The sequence below is a fragment of the Xylocopa sonorina genome, chromosome 2 (genome assembly GCF_050948175.1).
Source record: "Xylocopa sonorina isolate GNS202 chromosome 2, iyXylSono1_principal, whole genome shotgun sequence".
Classification (NCBI taxonomy): domain Eukaryota; kingdom Metazoa; phylum Arthropoda; class Insecta; order Hymenoptera; family Apidae; genus Xylocopa; species Xylocopa sonorina.
In genome coordinates, this window is record NC_135194.1 from 13,629,592 (window position 1) to 13,654,079 (window position 24,488).

At 49.2% G+C, this 24,488-nt stretch overlaps 2 protein-coding genes across 2 annotated transcripts in view; one reads left to right on the plus strand and one right to left on the minus strand.

The window, feature by feature from the left end:
* The window catches only part of LOC143433060 (uncharacterized), a 75,249-nt gene extending 62,906 nt beyond the window's left edge, over positions 1-12,343 (plus strand). Inside the window, exons 2-3 of the mRNA XM_076910172.1 lie at positions 11,640-11,656; positions 12,020-12,343. Of these exons, the coding sequence (XP_076766287.1) occupies positions 11,640-11,656; positions 12,020-12,222 (220 nt within the window). The 3' untranslated portion in view covers positions 12,223-12,343. The remainder of the gene's footprint in view (positions 1-11,639; positions 11,657-12,019) is intronic.
* LOC143433058 (uncharacterized) lies at positions 492-23,448 on the minus strand. The gene is made up of 7 exons (XM_076910170.1): positions 22,482-23,448; positions 20,314-20,457; positions 15,716-15,893; positions 5,236-5,447; positions 2,916-3,007; positions 2,161-2,353; positions 492-885 (listed from the first exon to the last, which is right to left on the minus strand). Exons 1-7 carry the CDS (start codon positions 23,386-23,388, stop codon positions 605-607), a joined length of 2,007 nt encoding a protein of 668 aa, XP_076766285.1. The 5' UTR covers positions 23,389-23,448; the 3' UTR covers positions 492-604.
* Positions 23,449-24,488: the final 1,040 nt, after the last annotated feature.

The window sequence follows — 24,488 nt, forward strand, 5'->3', positions numbered from 1 at the left end:
GTTCGCGCGTCGACCGGCTTCCTCCGATTGTGAACGGTTGTTTGCTCACCACCTACAGACGGGGCAGATGGCAGAGCAAATATTGTCCGAGGGACAGGGCGCGCGATTGGAAGGGTGAAGGTTTCTCCTTATTTGCGCGTCTCATCGGTTTTCTAGGACGCTGTACGCGTAGGCCTGAATTCGTTATGAGACTAAAAACGCGGATATCGATGGGTGACGCCGCGCGTCGATCATGCTCCGCGATCCTCCGTTTTATTGACGTCCGTGCTAGACCTGGAATAACGATTTCCCACCGCGTTCCAATCGTAACTGCCACCGTAAATAGGCCACGCTCGTTATTTTCGATGATCTTGATAAAAATCTAGACTACAATCATCGCAGTACCATTCCCTCGTTCGCGCGCCTTTTCTTCTTCGTCCTTTGAGAGAAGAAACTTTAATTAAAGGAAAAAAAGAAATTCGTGGAATAGAAATAAATCCAGGCTAAACCAGTACTCGTAAGATTACGACGATGCTTCGCCATCGCGAGAACGTCTTACTTGTCCGCAGACGAAGATCTTTGGAAACAGAAGCGTAATCAAACGACGATCGCGATACACATCCCCTTAGAGCACGTGCAGGTTCTCGCAGCTCTTGCTCTTGCTGTCGTTCAAGCACATTTTGTTCAGTATCTCCCTGGCCAGATTCAAGCTGAGCGCCGTCTTGCTGCCGTGCAGCTTCGACAGAATCTTCCCCTTGCTGCCCTGCCGTTTCAGCTTCTTGTCGCGGCTCTCGCGGAGCCTGATCTGCTTGAGCACGCCCACCAGAAGCTCGTCGACATTGTGCTGGATGCCGCTGGACGTCTCGATGAACTTGCACTCCCTCGACGTCGCCAGCTGCTTGCCCTCTTTGAAAGAACACCAACGGACTCGATCACCGTGGGACCACCCTTAGCGTCTTTCGACCGACCGCTTTCACCCCCTACCATCGAGTGATCTTTGCGCGAGTGCCATCGTCTCGAGCACCATATTACCGTCGATTCTAACGCTGGATTCGAACGTTTGTCTCGGGGACTAAGAAACGAGCGAATACCACCCTTCTCTGACGCGTAGACACGTCCGTATATAGGGTAATCGAATGCACAGCATACGTAACGCGACACGAAGGGGAGGGCTTATGCAAATGAAAACTGTTCGATGATAAACGAATCCACGAGGCAAATCGACGAATGGAGATAATCGTAATGAGACCACGTGCGCTCGGTTATAATTTATCTACGGAATTGATATCGTAACGGTATCTATCTCGCGCGTCCATCAATCTCGCGTGAACTTGACCACGTGGAAACGCGAGCAATGATTCTGACTCTCTACTGATCTCACTAATACGAGCGCGCGGTCCGCCCGTTCAATTGGAAATGGCTGGATCTACTGCGCGGCGTTTCAATTGAAAGTGACTGTATCTACTGTACGCCCATCCAGTTATAAGTGCCTCTATCTACTGCCAATCACTTCTCGTTGGACAGCCATGTAGGTATCTAAACCTGCGTTAGCATCGATCGCGTTGATACGGAAATTCTGCGCGGCACGTAAATTGAAAAAATACTGCGGGCAGACGATTTTGATGCATCGCGTGCTTAAATTTCATTCTACTCGCGCGGAGTGTCTCTTTGTGTTAAAAGAGCGATTCGAAGTCGATCTATCGTAGGGAATGAAAGGGTACACGTTCATCGAGATTTGACGAACTTGGCCTCGTGCAATCGGGAACTTTGATCCAACCGTACTGAAACCTCGTGGACGCGATATCTTTTAGTACGCGGTGATAAATTGAACCTTGATACATCCCGACACACTGTGATTTATATCTAGATGTGTCTCGCAGATTACCGCGATACAAATGGATTTTAAACTAACGTCGCTTCGCGAAAAGCATTTTCTACGAAAGTTAAAAGTTCGCGGTACTCTTGTTCTCTCTTTTCTTTTTTCCTCTGCGTAAACTGTAGGTGGACCATCCATTAATCCTGAGTCGCTTTTATTCGAACAGAATCGATACTCCCGGTTGTACGAAACCAGAAACTTTCGATTAAGAATCGCGGAGCAGTAACAGCTATCGTCGAGAGGTGAACAGTGTCGACTTAAAGGGTCGAAAGACCGTCTCATCCGCAAGGTAAACCGAGACTTACCGTTCGCCGTGATCGTACGACTTCTCGCCAGGTCAGACTTATTACCAACCACTATCACGGATCGCTCCTGCGTGTAATGCTCCCTCCACAGGTAGTTCAAAATCTCCTCGGCCACCTGGAAACTCGTACGGGACACGATCGAGTAAACCACGATGCAGGCGTGTGGCTCGTAGGTGGACAAGGAATTCTCCACCTACGCATAGTTCGTGCGGCCAGTTGTAGCAATGATTCATACTACAGATCGACCGGACAAGCTCGTTCGACAATGTTTTATTAACTACTTGATTCGCAATCTAAACTCAAACGTGGAAATCGATATCTTGCGTATTTAACGCGCGTTTCAAATCAATCTTTCACATCGATGGCGCTTCGATTTCTTTCGATTACTTTCTCCGCGACAGCGAAACTAGGTTAAACGATCGTGCTCTACCAATGAGACTCGTAAATTCGTAGCAGTCGATGGATTGAAACGAGAAATCAAAGAACAACCCGGATTCTCCCGAGCAATTAACATTCGAAGCCGAACGAAATACCTTGGCCATTTATTCGAACTTAATTTCCCTCGGCGATTCGATTGTCCGACCGATGGTTCCGTTATGCGTTCGATATTTATTCCCAGCCGCGTGCCAACAACTTTCTCAGCTCTTTCTCGCGATTAGTTTTATTAGCACAGAATTTTCGACAAACTCTCGAGCCAGCGCGTATCGCGCGTGAGCGTAAACCCGTCTATTCGAAACGGCACGCTCGGTACTTACGCTCATCTCCACGTGCGGATGATCGATGAACACCATTTCCGACTCCTCGCCGTCCAGCAAGATCGACACTGTCTTCTCGCCAAATTCATCATCTGTCCGCATGCAAACAGACAATCGAAATAAATAACAAGCGCCCAATGCACTCCACGGACCGTGCGCTTCGCCCCTAAGCGGAACGTGAATGCAAGCCTCGTGCAAATAAGACTCGAACACGCCACAACGAGTATTCGGGACAACGCTCCGAAACGGAGGGACAATATCGTCCTACGCGGGCGAATATACAATTCGAGGCGTCTTCGAGCCACTAAACGGTCGATTATCCAAAAAGCAAACACCAGGGACACCCGAGCAAGTGGACGTTCGACTTGAATACCGTATAATCAGTCGCGGTGCTGGTACGGGACAATAATTGTCCCGTAATGAGCGCGGCAGCTCCGAAGGGTAGATGTGTACTCGCGACGAGGTGCCGCGTTAACGATCCCCATTGACGGAGCTACACGAAACCGCCATTATCGCGCGCCCTGGGGATTCGTGGTCCTCGCGAACGGGAGCCGCGGACGGTCCACGCTGGGAATCGTAAACGAGACCCTTTCTCCTCGCTTCTCGTATCGTTTGCCTTACAACTATCGCGAGTTTACTCCTGATTGTGCTTCAACAGGGGTTGAAGATTGTCTAGCGATGAGCTAGCGAAAAAAAGATTGTAAAAATTTACGAGCAGGTTGTCAGTAGCTTTGTTGTTTGAGAACGAAATAGCGATCGTTTGGATGTGTTGAGCCTCCCTTTATCAATTGAACAAGATTAATCTGTATTTGCTGGAATGATTCCATTATGGTATCCAGGTAAAAAAGGGACGGGTGGTAGAGGAGAGATGACGGCGAAATTTGCGAAAATGCGAGACGTGAACGCGGTAATTAAACGCGACGATCAAATTCCGCGTCGTCTCGTAATCGCGGTCGAGCGAAATTGTAAGGAAGCGGATACACACAGGGGAGACTCGTTAAAAGTGGCCTGGTCGTTACTCGCGAAAGAGCCGCGGCGATGGAAACGCTCGTTATACCGGGTAAACCTTTACCGTGATCTCACGCGTGCAATTATAATTAACGCTTCCACTTGCAACCACGAATTCGTTTAACCGTGCGACGCGCGTGGAATTTCACCCAGATTCCACGCGACACGCTTAATCGATCGAATCGGATGCCCGCGTCCGTTAGAGAAATAAACAGAGGGGTGTACGAGGAAGTTAAATGAAAGATTCGTCCCAACGTAAAAACCTCTATCTGGGTAGGTCCGTAAATCTTGCCAGATTACAACGAGTCGCGTCTGGGAAAAAGGAAATCTCCTTTGTAGTAAAATATCTCCAGGCACACATTTTTTCGCGAGGAAGACTCGCAACAGCCGACTCCGTAGAGGGATGCTTCACGCTGGCGTAGCTTATTTCACCAGGCAGCTATTAAATATTTCATAGCCGCGCGTAAACGGAAGATCCTATAAACTACAGTGGTAGAAATATTTATTGCATCACTGAGATATTAAACGACGCATCATCGACGCTGCCCTCCTATCGTTGTGTAACTAAGAAAATATAATCACGCGATTTTTCCATTAATCAGAAAGAGCTCGCTATCTCGATCGACCGTGACGATTGTACCACCGACGCGAATCGAAATATTACGGAGCATGTAACGTTTCAAGCACGACGTACCTTTGCACTTCGCTGCAATTATTCAACGTCCCCGTCCCACGGAAAGAAACCCCTCGAAGGTGAATTATCGCCAGAGAAACGAAACCGCAAGAAACTCCCTTTCAACTCTGTCGCTTCAACTGACAATGAGCTTCCTGCCGTCGAGTTCTTCAGCTGCAGAGACGCGAACCGCGAGCACCCTTCCCTGTCACGGTCCCCGCGTTCTCCACGTAGAATCACGACGCGAATAGAAGTTAAATAAAGGAACACAGCAGCGAGATCGTCGAGCCGAGAACTCTTCGTAAACAGACCGCGGACAGACGATCGGCTAGCGAATAAAGTTGGTCCGCGTGGAAGAAACGCGGGGCGAGCGTGGCCGCCGCTCGTGACTCGTTCCTCGAGGGAGGATCTCGTTATCGTGTTTTAACTGTCCTCGAAGACTCGTTCGCTTTATCGGACGAGCAAAAAGAGTCGAAAGGGAAGCGCACGGCTTGGCAATCCTCTTTCCTCCGCGCTCTATTATTAACCTCGACTCCATCCGGTTCGCGACTCGTGGGCGAAGTGTAGTCACCGATACCAATTACGAATGGAAACGGAGGAAGGAACGCTGAGATCAAATTAATAATCGATCGTGCTTACCCAGGCTGGCGTCGTACGTGTTCATATACTCGCTGGTCATGAACTGGGAGACGAGAGCGGTCTTCCCAACCCCCGAATCACCCACCAGTACCACTCGATACTTGGGGATGCTCTCCTCCATTTCCTCGCTCTCGATGCTATCCGCTCCGACGCCCTGCCCACTGCAACAGGAACCATCGAACGGAGATCTCTCGCCAGAGACGTTACTGTTCCTGCAACAAGACCATCCGAATATACGAGAGTTCAGCTTTCCATCCATTCAGGTATCATTATATGGAATTACGTGGATGGTTGCTACCGTTGAAGCTCGTCGAGCTACCCTCAGCTGATCAGCTCGAAAAAAACACGGACAACGGAAGAGAATCGGTCGACTCTTGTTATACGAACTGTCCCACGACGTGTGCAGATAAATGAAGTTCTATCTACCCAACCGACCTCATCGAGGGTCCAATGCCAATTATCAATACGTCATTCGACCTTTCGCGGAGATAGATGGGACAGTCGTAAAAGGTTGGGGGCAGTTCTCAACGATAGTAGTAATAATAGCAAAAAAAAGAATACCTGTCGCAAACGAAATGCAGTCCGTAGAATGGAGAGAAGGAGATTCGGTTACGTTTGCATCATCGATCTATTGTATAACCAGAGACGACCGAGCTTGAACTTAATAACGTCCGGCCAGCGTCGGTTTATCGTGAACGTGTTCCGTTCCGAAGGAAGATCGAATCCTATTAGCGAGTCCGTGCTCGAACAATGGCTTACACGGTCCCTCGTCAAACGTACATAATTAATATATTGCGTGGAAACAAATTCTCGCTGCAACCGATGTTCGTCAAGTAATCCTGCTTCCGTCCTTGTCGCGCGGAATCAAACGCGAGCTTCCGCTCAGGGAATGTTGAGAATAAAGGGGGAGCTTAACCCGCGTCTCGTACCAATTTCGTAAATTACTACGCGACACGACGATTGCCATCGTTTTCATGTCACGAACCACCCTCTAACGACCCTTAACTATATTAGCAGTCCATACAGATCGTCCATGCTTGCGAGGATTCGCTGCGTGAATCGATATTCTGCTCCTAACATCTTCTCATCGCAGTCAAACAGAATCTTGGCTGTGCGTAAATAAGTGGAATGTGGAATGTTCTTCAAGTTTTGCAAACGTAAAACAATGCAACGTTACATAGCACGGATAACTTAAAAGAATGGGACTAGTACTTTTGGCATCGACGAGACGCATTCGAACCGAAGATACAAAGTGCGCGATTGCACAGTTGGCGTGAATCTTCGCAACGACCGAAGGAATAGAGAAAAATAGGCGCTCGTTTATTTATCATGACAAATTTCTACCATTTATCCGTACCACGGGAACCAACCAGCGATGCAATCTTGCTCGAGAGAAGTACGCGTCGCGTCGAATCAAGAAGCCGTATCGTGCCCGGAGACAGCCACGAAAATGAGAGTCCCCGCTGTTTTCAGCACGACTGCCGTTTCAATCACAAGCTTCACGAATCACCGTTAATTCCACTGGAAAATTCTAATAAACTAGCATCGATAGAGCACCACGGCGCCCCTCTGTTTGCCTTCTCTGGTATTTGGCTTCTCTCAAACCGAACGAGAAAAATCTCGACGCGCGCCCGCTGTAATACACCCCATTAAGTTGCACCCCTTCGTATCGAGTCTCGTCGCTCGACGTCAAGACGGTTCTCGGTTTCGTGGGCGCCAAACGAAAAGCTCACACCGAGCGCTCTCACATTTTCGAAGCTCGAGGGTCGCAGGACTGGAGGGTCGCGTGTTGTTCGAGGAATCAATTCCGATTGAATTCGCAGCGCTGCCGAATCGATGGGACATTACGCGAAGCATTACGCAGATCCGGACGAATTTTCACGAGGCTGCGAGCACGCGGAGGAATTCCTCTGCCGCTCGATTGCCCGTCGGTCGTTCGACGGAACGGAAAGGCCAACTGAAATCAAAAGCACTGACAGCGGAGCTTTGGATTTATCGCGCACACGCGCATTTGCACCGTCGATGGAGTAAAATTCGAAGAGCCGCGTCGCTCGAATAGAAATCCGCTACGCACTCGATGGAGCTTTCGACGCGATACGGTTCACCTGAACCATTTGTGCACCATCGACCGTTTATACGAGCATTCGTTATCGAAACAGTAGCCCCTGTGTACACCGCGATATACGATGCTTTCTTTTCTGAGAAATATCTGCTGCTCGCGTGGAACGTATGCTCCCTCCCTGTTCGATCGAAGCTGTTTCTTTAGCCCACACTTGAGAGTTATCCAAATATTTTCCAAAAGATCCGTACAAGCTCCCTCGAAAGAGACCGACTCGCTCGGTCGAAACTTTCCCAGGCCAGTGCCAAACTGAATTTCCCCCAATCGTTTGTTCTCTCGTTTACTTTTGCGAAATTACCAGAGTCAATTTGCTGTAATTGATCTTTGAATTCCGTGTTAGAGCGGCTTGGGAGATCGGCAGTCGCCGCGAGCCTCTATCGATCGGGCAACTAATCAAATTTACGCGCACGATGTTGGACACAAAGCGAACGCGTGGAAAGGAGCCAGCCGGCGCAGGATTAGCGTGGGCCTGACTGGAACAACGACACGTAAGCCGCTCGCCTCGGCGCGATGAAACGCGGATCTGCTCGTAAAAGCAGAAAGCTTTCTCTCTCTCTCTCCTCTCTCTGCAGTTTCACGACTGGCTCGTAACGACCGCTACCGAGCGACGATGTGCGATGGAATTCAAATTTTAAAAATGGGAATTCCGGCATATTCTCTCGACGGAGCGCGATCCAATTGGCAGGAAATTGGCGAAAAATTGGCAGGAAATCGCCGGGGAGGTTGTTTATCGACTACCGAAAATTTTCGAATCGATAGCGAGCGGTAGCGTGCGGAAAATAAATAACGGGGTTGAGCGCCGTGTCACGGGGATGAAATAGTCCAGGGAATTCGAGCCGATCAAAGTGTCGACGAGTAATCGCTCGCGAACCAGTTGAAAACCGACCGATAATGAAACGCCTTTTGCCCAATTGATCCCATGGGTGAATCACACGAGCTATCGAGCCGATCTGCTTTACAATCCTGGCTGTATTCGGGAAGCTAATGGCTGCGAGCTGCTAATGATTCTGGTAAAATCGTCGAACTATATACCTCGTCGATCTTACCCTTACATCCTCATCCTGTTCTGCTCGATGCATTGTACAAAATTTCGAGCTAGCATGAATTTATGTATAAAGTTCTTATTCCTTCTTGGTACCACTTCAAGATGAAACAACTATGCCAACTAACTCAACCACGGAGAACGCTGCGTCAATTCCATTACCCAAAGCCAATAGTACTTTATACTCGAGATATCCAATCCAAATATCTCCCTCAAACACAACGGCGAGCCTGTCGTATCAATTCCCAAACACCGTCCACACCAATTACGATTACGATACGCGCGACTTATCGCAGAATCGTGAATCCCTGTTCCTGAGACGATCGTTGTCCTGGCGACCCCTTTCGTCCCTCGATGGTTGCCTCCTGATTGCCCTCTCGTTCGACTCGTCCTCCGAACTCGACGCGAGGGATCCGCGTCGATTATTCCGTTGCTCTCCTCGCGCGGTTCACCTCGCGTTTCTTTTTTTTTCTCCGAGACACGCGTTCCGTTCCGGGCTAAGAACAATGCCGCGTGCATTCCTCCGCGGCTTGGCACGCGTCGCGTACACCAAAACGCGAAGATGGCGCTGAATGTACCGAGTTATATATAAACGTAGGGGCGAGGAAGAGGCCGAGGGATGGATCCACGGTAGGAAAACGAAAAATCGATGCAAATATTTACACCGTCTATTTGGAGAGGCGATGGAACGCGTCAGCTGGGCCGATCTCCTCGGACAGGACGAAACGATTCTCGTAATAACCAACGATTCAACGATCGGGAAAGGGGTGGCAACCCCCGCGACGTCGTTTTCCATCGAGCATCGAACAAGGAACGGTACGAGAGGAGATTGCTCTTTAAAATAGAAATCTAAACATCCGTGGATTAAAAGCGCTCGCAGGGGGAAGATTAAACGCTCGTTTCGTTGGCGCTGCGTAAATTTCGAAGCGGGTAGACGAGCGTGTATTCAGACGGATCGTCGAGGGAGCGTGTCGCGTTCGAGAGCGTAGCGCTGGGTTCGCTCGGAGGTTCCGCTAGAATTGCCAGTCACGTACAATTGCGACTTGCTCGCATTGGTGCATCGAGGGCTTCGGAGGTAAATCCGGTAAATGAAACGGTTACAAACTGACGACGAGGTTTGCTGAAAGGTCTGAATCATTGAAACGTGACTGCGCTTACTGCGCTCATGATTCATCTTCCAGCATTCTCGGTAATCGTAATTGGGTCCAAGTTCTCTTGTTTGATGCCCGCGAACGGTGGGTACATTTTTACGTGGGGAACATAAATTTGGCGTTGGCTGATGGTGAAAGGTTGACGAGGACAAGGGAAACCTTTCGCGTGAGTGGAACTTCTTTTCCCGGGCTCGCTCCCTCCGGGATCGCTCCTGGTGGCCTAACTAACGTGGACCGCAAACAACTCGTGACTATTTTTGGGGACCACTATGAAGTTTCGAGAGAACGAACCGGCGAAGACTATGTAGAAAGAAGCCGTATCGATGGAACTGCGTCGGGTCGGGAATATATTCGACCAGAAGTTGTTGTAATATTCTAGCAATGCAATGCTAACTCGCGCTTCGACGGAAATGGATCGGACAATCGCGTGATTTTTGCGGACTTTTTCTGCTGAAATTTTCGGTCGAAATTCGCGAAATGAAATCAACCTTGAGCGCAGCTCGTTAAGTAGCGTAGAAATAGCGCAACCTTACTCGTTTTGTTACAACAAATACAAATAAATGTTGATATCTATGTACTATTCTACTGGCTGTTTGGCAGTTCGTTGGCGAACGAGCATCGCTGCCGGCCAATAATTAAAGGTTCCCGTCAAAACTACCGAACGATTAATTAGGATAGATTCGACATTGGCTGACAATTATCAGGGCGAACGCATTTATCACCCGATGCGTGACATTTTGGGCCGTGTCCACGGATGAAAATTCGATTCGCCGCGATTCAACGGCAATTATGAGTCATCGATTATTACCGACGTAGCCGTTGGAAACGCTGATCTCTGGTATCGGCTGTGATTCATGCACGAGTCCAGAAGATCAGCCTTTAAATTTAGTGAACGATCATCTCGCGGTTCGAAACAGACCGTTACGAGGACGCGTTACGAGGAAAAAAGTACAAAGGATTCGCGTGTGTAGCCGAGACTTGGCAAAAATTCAAGGCGCTTTTTCACTGTAAATAGTGCTTAAACAGACGAACGCGATCCACTGCCAGAGAATGATTCATCCCGTGACAAAGGCAAAAACAAGGTTTCCCGTGTTGGAGCTCGTCCGGATACATAAGTTACATTTTCCGAATGTCGCTCACGGTAATTGCAGCCTCTGTGTTACAATTTTACTGCACCGTAGAGCGGACTCGACACGAATAATCGAAGTACCGGCGTAACCGTGATAGAGATATTGCGCTAGCGATGGTTTAAAGATGTTTGACCAACATCGCAAGGTTTCTCGTGTCTCGTGTTCCACTTAGCCTAACAAACTTCGATCCCATTTCCTTAGGAACGAGAAAGTTCCCTCGCAGCCCACCCTCTCCCTCGAGACTTCTCCTCGAACTTAAATTATTCGCGTACCGTCCTCCCGCGCTACATTCCGACGCACAAGGCCGTCGATCGTCCAAATAGCCGCGAGTCCTCGAAAATACCATGTTCTCGGTCAACGACAAACATTCTATTCCGTCTCTGGACAATCGCCATTTCCTCGCTGTCACCTCGACCCGCGTCTCCTATCTAGAATCGAAGTATCATCTATATCGCCAGCGATCCGATCGTCTCGCCTTTTTCGTTGCTCCCGAAATTGTCCGCGAATAAATCATCGAAATTATGCGCGCGTTGCGCCCTAAATTAGCTCCAGCCGCCGCGTGGCAATCAATGGCTGGACGCGCGTCCTCGTCGCCTCGTGTCTCTCGGAGGAACGTTGACTCAACACGTCTGGACGCATACGCGACGAGCCGTTCGAGATTCCACGAATATTACACGACGCGTCGTAAAAGCCGCCAAACACGTCCAACATTTTTCACCCTCCCCCCGGGTCGCACCCCGGGTCCCACCCCTCGTCGCGACCGCCACGTGACCGCGGACTTTCCCTCTCCACCATCTTCGACCGGTTTAGAATAACCCAAAGCTCGCCGGTTCGACCCATTCGTCAGTTCGAAACCGACTCGTACGCGTCTCTCACGTTCCCGTCGCTCTGAAACGGTGAACCTGCCACCCTCTTGTGAACCGACTGGCTAACTGATAATCAACCCGGAACTTTCGCCCCGCGATGGAGGTCGCTAAAGGTGCGTGCAACCGATTCGATCCGACGCACGATCGAAACCACCCCTTCCGTTCTACTTTCTAACTCGATCCTGCCGCGCCGCTAACCCGGGGACTCGACTCGTCCGCTTCGTTTCAATTTCGGCACCCGCCCCTCTGTAACTTTCCACCCCCTGTGTCCCTGTTACACGGAATTTTTTGCAAATTCGTAAAATCAATTTCGAGAGTCGAGTCTCCACGGTTACGTTGCTCGAGGGATGCCATGGCGTCCGTTTCTGTGTGCGCAGCCTGTTACAAGACTAACCTTCCAAGACTGCTTTTAACTTTGTTCAAAGTATTACGTTCGTTAGCAAAGAATTAACAGGAGGATTTATGTCCACCCGTAGTAAACGAAAACGCAGGCAGCCTGGTAGAGCAGTCGTTGAACGTCAGCTCGGAGTCCAAGTCCGTCTCGACGATGAAATCCGTGCAAAGTGTTCAGACCAAGTCCGTGGTCGAGTCGTCGACGTCGATCAAGTCCGTGACCGCGTCGTCGACCAGGTCGCAGCAATCGATGGAGTACGAGGAGACGGTCGAGTACACCGATTAGAGATTCATACGCAATCGTCAGCCGCCAAGTCGTAACCAATAAGCAACATCGCGAACCCTTTCGACGTGGTGCCACGCGCGGTATTTTCGACTCGACTCCGGCGTCGAAGGACTCGGAGGTAGTGGAGAACAAGTATTGAAAGACGCTGATTAGAAACCACCTCGTGTCCGCTTCGCCTCGTCCGCGCCGACAATTCTACGGATTGTCGCGATTCAGTGGAAAATCTGGTTAGCTGAGAGCGAAAGAATCTGTCGACGCGTTCCGCATGTTGATCAGAGAAGGACGCGCGGCCCTGATGGTACCGGAAACACGATTTGCCAAGATGGAGACGGAGCAGGACCAGGGTTGAAGATAGAAACCGCGAAGAGAGACGCGCGGAGTCGAGTCGAACGACCGATCGACGGGTCAAGAGAGCTCACACGATCAGTCTTGGGATGGAATACAGGAATAACCATCGCATGCTGTGTGCACGGTACACGGGTGATAATGAAAATAAGAAGAATAAGAAGAGGGAAACGATGGAACGTTTGGCTCTCCTCCAATCGGCGTGGTTCACCGCCAAATAGTGGCTCGCCCCTTCCATTTCCTCCCAGGATCCTCCACAATCTCCTCGAACACTTCCCTTTCGATACCTACACCACTTCGTCATTGTCACGTCTTTATCCTGCACTTCATCGTGAACGTTCGATTATCTTTGTACAATAAAGTTTCTAAGATATTGTTTTCTGGTTTGTTCTATGCTGATCGCTCTCGGCCCCAGTCCCATCCCTCATTTTTATCGCCGCACAATAGCTCCAGATTAAGCGTTAGAAACGTTGGAGAGGTTCCCTTTGTGCCAAGTTTTCTGTCTGTTTCCACGGTCGCAACAGTGGTACGAGACAATGGTACGACGTGGGTGTACATAATAAGCAAAGAACGTTGCGATCCTACGATCGCTATACGTATAAACACGGCGTACCTTATTAAAACTTTATCGACGCTGAAGACTTGTTCCTGCGAATCGTAACGAAAACTAAAAATCGTTTAACTGTCCTACATCGTTCCCCCTCCAATTCTCTCCCGACTTGTTTAAACTCGAAACGAAAGATCGCTCGAAGCTACGGCGATTTCATCGGCCGTCGCGTACTTGACTCTCGCTTCATCCCTTAACGAAAAAAAAAAGATAATTCACCCCGCTGGTTTTCAAATCCATTCGCGATCCAATTAACAGGCGTCGAATGAAAATCGTGGAAAAAGGATCGCTGCGACGAGAAGTAGGTTTAACGTGGAGTGTTTTCGTTCGTTTTTTAACGAAATTACGCCCTCTCAAGCATAAAACGGATGTCAAAAACAGAGGGTGAGACGGATCCCTGTTCGCTCCAACTGACGAAGTTGTCGTTGATGTATTCCTCTCGTTAAACAGACTGCTTGTTCACCTGGCGCACATAAATTAACCGGCAGATCGGGAAGAAGAACCGAAGGGAGCATTCATTAAGCGAGGAGCCGGGGACGGAAATTGAGACGGGGGCGGGATATGGAGATTTATAAACGTGATTTCGCAGGCGCAAGAAACAGGCTTAGATAAATCTCGTGTGGGGAAACAATCTCGAAAAAATGACTCGATGGAATTACGAAAGTGTAAGAGAATAAAGGGAGGAATCACGATTTCTCGCAAACTACGAACTTGTACGATAATTAGCAATCGGAACGAATCGCTAGATGGCAATTAGCTGAGATATATAGACGATTAACCGAGCCCAAGGCAGAATTCGTCGACGGCTGGTCGAAATTAAGTGGTAAGTAAGTGGCTGCTGAAAGTTCTACAAGTCGCCAAGTTTCGAGTGCCCTCCCGTTTACGAGCTCCGGTTTCGCGGTAGCCGACAGATAAACCGTGGATGTTCACCTCGCGATGAAAGTTTCCCCCAAGAGCGCGACGCCTGAGGACGCCTCGTGTCGCAACGGCCACCGACGAGAACCGTGGCGAAACGCGCGTTTCATTTTCATTCGACACGATCGCTAAATTATCCGTCGAAAGCGGGAAGTTGGCATATCGGTAGTTGGCAATCGGAAGAATGATATTTAGAAGACTTAAATATAGTTTCACCGTAGCGGGACGTCGAGGCGCGAGCCAGACGTTTCCTCTGCGCTCTCATTTTCGCGGGGAGGAGGCACCAATGCGCGAGGCTTCCCTCAGACGTCAAACAACTTTCACAAGGAACGGTTCCCCTCTTATTTCTTAAAGTAACCGCGATATTTCAGGTAAGCGAACCTATCACGCGGCTCGTATATACACGTACATACTACCTGGCTTCTGTCGACGCGTAGCCTTTATTGGTACAGGGTAGCTCAACATTTATTACGCGTCTCTCACTTTGTAAAAATTCGCTTCCCCTGGCGAACGATCAAAGTCGGTACAAAAATGCCCCTCGTCCCTTAAACATCTTCCGCAGGGGTGAGCAAGTGAATTTTCATCACTGAAACAATCCTTTCCTCTTTTTCAAATCATTTTCTGACTCTCGAATACATTGGAGGGTATAAATTATTTTCTAAATTTATGCTCGCTAACAAGTACGTGCGAACAAATGACTCGGTTAATATTCAAGAGGAGGCGAAAAGACGGGTGCGAACGCGATCGATTTGTCGAGCGTTTTATCGCGACGTAATCGTACCCGGAACGAGGAACGCGATTCTGAAATAAACAGGACCCTCTCACGTTCTCAGTGATTTCTCACGCTTATCGCGGGCCAGGGTGGACATTTCGGCACGGCAGACCGCCGATTGCCATAAATTTTTATCGTGAGAATCAGATCCCTCTCTATGAACCCGAGTACAAACATCGTTTCCATGGATATAAACGATTCTTCTCTGTCGGCGAAGGAAAGATTTGTGGTCCCTCGTAACGGAACTCGAAGGGAATCGAATGAACGAGCGAGAGTTGCGATTCTACGCCCACTACTTTCCCCGTATACATGTTTTATTAAACCACAGGAATGTAGAAAGTAGGGAAAATGGAGAAAATTCGTAAATGCAGAAAACATAGATCGACGCAGCTCGAGATACTGTCCGAGGTTGGCTCAGAGGTATTAGAAGTGCAGTCGAGAGGTCGACGAGCGTGCTCCATTAATTCTGTTCCCGTTGGATCCTCTAATGCCTCTGTTGGCACAAGGATCCCAGGAAAAGCGTAAAAAATGACGAGAATGAAAATCGATGAACGAGTGAAAACGTGGTTAGTTTACCGCGCTGTCGCCATTGAGATCGAAGCGATTGAATTTTATGCCAAAGCGGCTCTAGCGTTTCGATTGCTTTATTTTTTGCACGGTATTTGAAAGAAAATTATACTGGACAATTTTTATCGATCTCCACGAGATCTGTTGCAAGTATTTTGAAACGATCCTCGATTATGAGAAATGATATGACACGCGTCGAATGGATGCTCGAACGATTAAGTTGCACGGTGGATTTTAGAGATCACAATTCGTATGCAAAGGAAGAGAAGTTACAAGAGATGGATTACCTGCTACTGTTGACGGAAGTGTTGCTCCTGCTGCGTCTCGAAATAATCGAATCACCTCGATTAACGACGCCTTTGTGGGTGATGCTGAATGCTCGTAGTCTGTAGAGATCGTCGCCAGCTCTCGGATTGTACGCTTTTTCCGGTAAACTGTGCACTCGCGGCCTGATGTGATCTGGCACTGCAACGCATCGACGAGCGGTTAATTAAAATCAGGTCATCGGTTCAAATGTTACGTACGAACAAATATTGCAGCTTCGATAAAAAATCAAATTTCTTTTTAAGCGGAAAATAAACGAAAGTGAGTCGAGTCGCCGGTAAAAGGCGGAAAGCTCGGCGAGTTTGCATCTTGAATTTTTAATTAACCGTTTTATCAACGTGTTCTTCTCGTTCTCGTGGCTCCAAAGCGCAGAAAGGAACCTCCAATTTACGTTAAACGATGCACCATTATTTTTTTCCTCTCTTACCGTTCAAAGTTCCTAATTGCGAAACGATCCTCGAGATCAAAGCGTCGCGCGGGGTTCCGGCAAACATCCACCGTCGAGGGTTTCCCAATTTCCTCGTCGAGCGAGTTCCTGATTTTTCGAACATCTCTTCTCTTTTCTCTCTTTTCTGCCCGCCAATTTGAATTTCCGATTCTTTTGCCGACTCGAAACACGCGTGTAAACTCGACAACCTATTGTTTCCCCTCCTTTTTTTATCACCGAAGCTCGCGGAATGGAACGAAAACAATTCTATTCATCCTTCTCTATGTATTGTCCACTGCGGAATTTCGCTTGCTCTTTCAATCCTGCTAGGCACGACTGATTCCGAATTAACTTTCACCGTGTACCGTTTTATTAAACTTTTTCAATATCTGCCCATATCCTATGACTTGGCGCCGATATTTTTTCCCGATACATTTCGATAAACGAGGAACGTTAATAATATTCGAACGTTTCAATTCGACGCGCGCACGAATGCGCACAGAGGGCCTAGCGTTCGCGATTTTGCATTTAAAGGGCCTCTGCTGCGATGTGGGAAGCCATAAGACAAGAAATATGGTGGGTCCTGGTGTCTGCAATTTGACCAACCACGGCTTATGCATACCGAATCTGCAACCCTTACCAGGAACAGATAACCGTAATAAACTTCGTCCACAGTTTCCGCGTATACGGGCCACTGTTTCATCATTAGCTTAATTAAATCCTCCACAGATTCATTTCCTGTACTCTCTTCAAGAATAGCCGCTACCCACGCAAGCATCTCTTACATCTGCCTTTAGCTACGCTTGTTCGAATATTTCAATGAGGAAACCTCCTCTTCTACGTCAAATAGTGTTCCTCCCCCGTATAACGCTAACGTTATTCCCATAATACCTAACCCTTACAGCGCCTCGAATGAACAGTCCCTCCTTGCAGCCGCGTTCGATAGAATAGCGGAAGCAACAGCTTATTTTCTGATCTAGCTGCGTCAAAAGTGAAATTTTTCATTCACCAAGCGTACGATTCGAGTTGGTGTCGAATAGCACCGTTCTGTGCTCAGAGGAGCACTTTCGCCACCATCGAGAGGGTGAAAGTTAAACTGGGAAGTGTCCAAGGCACCTCGAGGGTCATCCACGAGCAACAGTTCGTTAGCATACGAGGAAGAAGCCCGAGGGGTGGATAGAAATCAAGGCTGGGCGCGTGTCTCGAACGACAAAGCGTGGTCGTCGCTTCAGGATTTAATGCGGTTACAGTCGACGAGGGGCACTCAAGAAGTTCGCCTCTCTCTCACTCTCTACCGGGGTATTTAATTACGTCAACGACGCTCGCTAGAACTTTGGTCCCATCGAAATTAGCGGGCGAGCGCCAGTCGCCGGTTTCGAGGCCAATTTCAGTGTCACTAGACTAGCTGCTTCAACCTTATGCTCGTACTTCGATTAATTAACCGCGAATTAGGCACGATCTTAACAGCCCTGCACGCCACGAGACTTCTAACCGAGTCTCGAGCCAAGTGTAAGACCCGCGTGACGTCCACGTAAATTTTAACCTGACACTTGCAGGTTTCGGTATCACCACCAACGTTCCGTTGATAAAAAGAAGCGGCAGTCCCTCACAAATTAGACACAGATAGTACGGACATTGAAACTAATTTGAAAGTGTACGAGAAGGAACGGTAGCAAGAAAACTTCGCCGAGCTTAATTGTCCGCGATTTAGGATAGAAAAACACCCCGCGGGAGTGTTCCTCGGGAAAACAGGCAGCACAAAGGCGCAGGGAACAGTAAATAATTAAGCAGACTCACGGGAAGTGGCGGAATTACTAGAAAATGCAAGGTGGAGACCTCGAACGTTGCTGACAGAGGCACTTCGCGTCTGACCTGGCGCGTCCTATTCCACTTCGTTTATCCTATTGACCGCGCTGCTGCGTATACCGTCTCGCTCGATGCGCAGCCCTTGTATTTGCGATATCGCGACGACAAATAGAAATATCTTCAGAGAGGCCCCCCATCCCTCGAAATATTTGCGGAGCGGCTAAAATATGCCAGGATTTTCTGCGAGGAAAAATTGGTAATATCGCGAGCGAGCGAAGAAACTTGGAGGCACTCAACGAAAACGACGCTATCAAAGAGGAAACGAACGTCGTTTCCGATTCCCGTGCAGCTGTATCTGGCTACACGTTTCCTCGATCGTTTGTCTTTGCTCGAAACGCTCGCTAATCTCGCAGACTTCACTTTTCCGGAGTTTATTCGCGTGTGTTCTTAGTATTCATCGTTATCGTCATTTCTCCACGGAAGGAACTTTGTCTTTATCGCGGACAGGCGCCTGTTTAACCTTTCGCCCATTTTAAATCTGTATACGGATCCAGAAATGTATATACTTGGTCAACATCGTTCGCCACGCTTCAATCTTTCAAATAATTCCGCGGATGCGATCGATATACTTTGCATGGAGAGTGAAGAATTGCTCAGCTCAGCGGTTTGTGAAGTATAATAAGCAAGCGGCGACGATATTGCACAGAGAGGATGACGAAAATTGATGTACGAATTTATCACCTCTCTATGAATATCCAGGGACGACCGATATTGATTGTAATAGTAATATAGAAATATTAAAGGAAAGAAAAGTGCGAACGATCACGGTCGCCACTTTCAAAGGAAACGATCATTTTTCAGATGAAAGTCAGAAGAAACCTCGTTATCGCGCAGGATTATCGTAGCGAACCGTGGCGAAGTCTCATTCTGCCTCGCTCTCTCATCCCTCGCAGAACATCGCTGACCACCCAACACCGCTTCCTGATATCGTCGACCTTAATACCGCGCGTCTAACCAGTTTTGCTCGACGCGCGAAGAGGCTTCTGCGGACAGGCGTCGTTGTTTGCGGCGAGTATTTACCCAGCGGACGTTGGCCGCGTAATTAATTTCCGGCGCGCAGATGCCGCTACCTCGGATACTCTTGGGTAATCCGTCAGTTTCATACGGTCCGAGGCTGTTCAAGAGGATCCGTCCTGGGTCCCTGGCTTACAACCTGGAGCCACCGCGAAACAACCGTGGCTGGGGTGGAAATTATTTTCGCGATCCCGTCCCGCGATATTACCCTTCGAGGGTTCCCGAGAGAAGGGTGGATGAGACCGTGGTACCAGGTTCCTCCTCGTTTCCGTCCCTCTGTTGACGCGCGGATGAAAAACCGTTCTCGATGTAAATGAAGCGGGACGCGTACACGGATACATCGGATAGGCGTAGTTTATATGCCACCAAGGCCAATGGAAATTAGCGACGCTGAATACGTTTTTCATCGCGACGTCCTGATAAACGATCGCGGGGCAAATATTGACCGAGAGCGGAGTAGTCGAGGTTTCTCCGGGATATTCTCGCGACTAATTGCTCAAGAAACGGATTAAGAAATCCATCAGCAGGACTCGGAGCAAAGTTTGTCTTTAAGCGTCGCGAGCGATTGGTCTTTCTCCTGGTCGACTGGGAAAATTCATTTCGTTAGCAGATAGACCTGGTTTCGCGGTCGACTCGCGCGCTGAAAGTTTAAACCAGAGCAAGAAGCACCGCGTCGACGTTTCCGATAGAATTCAATGTAAACGGCGACGCGCGATTAAAAACGGCTGGAACAATGGCCGATCTGATAACAACTCGACCCCGTTTCAAGGGAAACTACCGTTCGATTGTTATTGCCGGGCGACGAAAATCGACGAGCCACGGTGCCGCGAGAACTCGCCTACACCGAAAGCCTGGTGACTTGTACGAAAGCACACGGTACACGTTCCAGCCATTTTCAGGCGTCCGCGCAAAGCTACGAGCCCTAAGCTGCGTACAAAAAGAGTCGCTGGTAAATGGACAGCAGCAATTTTCAAGCATTAAGCTGGGAGACAAGAACACGTGGACATCGTGGCTCGCCCACCCCTTCGCTCTTCCATTGTCTACGCTATCTACCGCCCATACAAGCTAACCACGTTCATCGACCGCAAGACTAGAGCCAAATCCCCTCTGACGGTCTTAACTCTCGGCACGAGAACGTGGAGCGATTATACGCGACTGTCCTTCGTTTAATTAGATAAGAGCGGCGACTTTACATTCTTATCGTTAAATCGTATCTTCGCTCTAGAATCGAAAATCATAGAGACGCGAACTTACCAGGTAGCTCCAAGAAATTTGAGGTCCTCCGTTGCCTGCCACGGGGGTGCGCGGTAAAGTTCAACGGGCCCACGTCCTCGTTGCTGACGAGCGACAAATTGGAGCACTGGCTGTCGCGAGAGCCCCGTCTGGACGCTAAGTAGGCTGCAACAGAGAGTGCACGCAGGAATTTCACGTGGAATTTTATCTCGCGTCGCCAGGGAATTCGCGTGTCGCCTCAAAGGGATTCGCTCCGAATAAAGACATCCCAGGGGCGCTGGTAATTGCGTCACAGTTTCCCGTGATGCCGTTGAAACGCGATAAATGACGATTCATCGGTGGCCACGTCAACGACCGGATCGGGCCGGTCGATGGCGTCGAGATACCGGTGTGAACAGAATCCCCGCGCCTGGCCAAGAGGATTAAAGATCGAACGGGATTAGAGGATTAGCCGGGCGAAACGTACGAAAGCCAGCGGGATGAAACGAAATACGAGACGGAAGGAAAACGGGAACGCGGCTGCGAAAGGGGTACGGAGCGAGGCGAACGGGAGGGTGGCCGGTTTTACCCGCGACCTTTAAACGAGGATCCAATCAGCGCCGTAAGACGGGCTGGAAAGATGATTAGGTACCGTCGAGCGTCGACTCTTTCGGCGCTTCAGCTCCACCCTTTCGTCCATCTCGCGTAACGGGATTAAGGATAACGTATGGCGGCCCGGTTACGCCGGTGATGTATTATAGAGAATTCGTTCACGGGATTCGAGGGATGAAGCAATTAACTTTGAAACGCAGCGGCTAATAACGATGCCATTAATAACTACGAGAAAACAGCGCGCCACGATAAGACGATTTAATACAGAGCGATCGCAATTATGATCCCTGTGCAGTCGCCGACCAATTTAGACGGAACAAAACGTTCTGGTTTCAGGAACAGTGGAATATTTCAGCTCGGTGAGCCAAGTAAATTGCGTTTCCACCGCGAGATCCGACCGAGCCAGGAGCACGCGTGTGGCGGTTTGAAAAATTTATGAAATATCGCTCGCACCCTCGCCTCGTTTCCCTCGAAATATTATTCTAGCCCCCCTATAACTTATTTATCAATTTTCAAAATGAGATGGCTTATCTAACCGTTTTTTATTACCCGAGAGATACTTTGTTGAAACAGATACGTCCAGGTTCGCGTCAAGGCGAACTTAGATTGTCTTCTGCCGTGCTAAAGTTTCAATCTGTGAACGGAATCCAGCATTTTACCAACAAATAATTAAATACTTCGAACGGGAAATTTAAACCGCGATGAGCGGGCTATTTCGATCGCGATTACGAAATTTAAAACGAGTTTGGCGGAAGGAATAAAAAAGAAGAAAGAAGAGAGAAAAGCTCGCGAGTCGTTATCGCGGTGCGCGCGAAAAAAAAGGGTTTCCCAACCGTTGAATCGCTTCCAGCAATCCCAGAGAAACTTCCGCGGATCTGCCCGAAGCGTTAATTAAAAACGCTAATCCCGTCACCCATTACGCGCAGCGCTCTAACGAGAGGAGAGAAAGAAGATAAGAGGGGCGTATAAAACTGATCGCGTAACCGTCGGTGATTTTAAGCCGATAGAGGATCCTGCCTCGTTAATCACCATGCGAGACCGTTGTCTCGTGGATGCTTGAACGTTCAGATAATTAGACGCGTCCGAAAAACGATGTGTATCTCATTACGGCGTAATATAATTTGCGATTTCGCCGGTCACGAGGCTCGCCCACGTGTAACGAATCGATAATTAACCCTTTCTCCCTCTCTCTCTCTCTTCGTGCTCGTTGCACTGTCCGAACGAATCGTTAATTAAACCCCTGTACTACGTGGCTTCCTTTTAAATGCCACAAGAAACTATCGTTAAATCGTTTAGATGAATGCTTCGTGGAAATTTTCATCCACTTTGCCACGTCCTGGTAGGCTGACAGAACGCACTAATCGTAAATCGATACGCGTGATTCTTCAGAAACTTAAACGGAATTTAATCGAGTCCCTTAATGTACTTCGCACGACTTAATTTCGAATAGGAATCGTTCATTTTTAAAACGTCGCTTTCCAAATCGAAGCGAACTTTTTTAATTTAGTACACGTTTGACATTCATTGGTATCGCAACGGGTAATAACAACGTTGAACAACGACAGGATACACAAACAACTACCCTAAAGAAAACTCACCGAGACCACCCTTCATGGAGCCCCTCCGCCTCGGACTGGACAACAGAGTCACTTCCGTGTCCGCGTCTCCCATATCCGTCAGATCGCTAGTCGATCTTCTGGAGATATTCCTCCCGTTCCTCTTGTACGCGTCCTCCTTGCTCTCGCTTCGACTCTTCCCAGCCTCGTCCAGACACCCTTGGCTACGATTGAAGTGACCACCCTTCTTACTCGCGACGCCCTTCTTGTCGCTCTGGCTGTCGCTCCTCTCCCTGAACGATCCCTCCACGGAGGACGGCCTCGATCCGCTGTTCTTATAACTCGCGTTGCTCTGCTGGTCCGAGGTAATTTCAGTGTGCTTCGGACCAGAGGACGCGTGAGTGGCCGAGGTGACGATCGTGGGTGACATGGGTCCCTTCGTTCCGATCAGACCAAAGCAAGAATTCTTGCGATAGTCGAACGGTTTTGGGCTCTTCGAGCCGAAACTCGAGGAGCTGGGTGACCTGGTTGGGGCCATGGGTGGACCGGATATGGGACTCCTCGGTGGGTAGCTCATGGTCTTCCCCAGATTCTTCCTGGTCTCCGAGAATTGAAATATAGGCGACTTTCTGCCAGGCGAGTGCAGCAGATCGGGGTTGGGACTCTTCGGACTTCTGCATCCCTGGCGGATGTAGTAATTGGGACTTCTGGGCGCTCGATCGAGCTCGTTCAGCCGTCCGAACTCCTCGAAGTCGAAGTTGGTGTTCGGCGTCTCTGGGTAGTACTCTGGCGGGAATTCGAAGACCAATGGGGTCCCCGGCGATTTGTTCACGGACAGCTGCGTGGGGCTTCTCTGGCCTCCGATCGGGATCTGAGGCAGTTGCGGTAGCTGACGCGGGCTCCGCGGAGATTTCAGATGTATCGATTGTCCGGGACTGTTCGTCGCCATCTCTGCTTCGACGAGTGGACGTATACCCTTCGATATCTCTTCTCTCTCGCCCCCTTCTCGTTTTTCACTTTATATTTTCTTCTCCTTACCTCTCTCCCCTTCCCCCGTCACTTTCTTTAATCTACCAAGGAAAGATAGAACTCTCAGCAAGGTCCATTGTATCTCCACAGCGACGATGAAACGCTAGACTTTTTGCCGCTACGGGTCACCAAGAGTTTCCTCCGAGTGGCGCGGCAACCCTTCGCGACGGATTGGGTTTTCATCTCCGCTTCCAAGCGAGCTCCAGTCTCGTCCCCCGTTCGCCTTACGTCGATCCTTGAATCGCCTTGCTGCTTTTACGAGCCGCCGCTAAGAGATGCCCCGATGATTCGTGAAAAGAGACACCGACAGGGATCGCCGAGAGTTCGCCTATAGACGGGGAGATTAAAGAGCAGCCTCGACCCTTCGGGTTCACCTGCAAGCGACCACTCGGTTTCACCCTCGCGTTTAACTAACAGAACCGGTGAACGAGCGGACCGTTTCGCGATTTGCCTTCGCAGCACGTTCGCCGCTACGTGGAAACTGGCGTGTTGTAAAAATCGCGATAAAAAGTCTGGTTTAACGGCGGGATTGAACGTTAAAGGTCGATCATATAACTTTTCAGTGGGCTCGCGCGTAAAACTGAAACGAAACGTCCGTACGAAATTTTTTGTCCACCATCGATTCGGTTTTCGCCCGATCAAACAGACCTCTCCAAACACCACGAACAATTCTCTCGTCGATGCGTGCCGACCCGACGATCGGAACTGCGCCTCGTCTGAAACAGGATCGACTTGCCGGGGTAAGCGTATAAACGGAAGAACACGCAGCAATTTTATTTCTCTTCGACTGCACCGTAATCTTCGTGCTTGCGTCGCACGGAACGAGGCATTGAAGATACCACGGAGAGAGGTTAGAGAGGGTAAAACCGCAGCGTAAATACGAAATTGACGCGAATATAATAAATGCTATTGCGATCTTTCCGCGTAAACACGCTTCGGCTCGGTTTCTCGTTTATCTCTCGGAATTAATTCCCGAACCGCTCGAAATCGATACAGATGTACTCCGCGGTTTTTGATAAA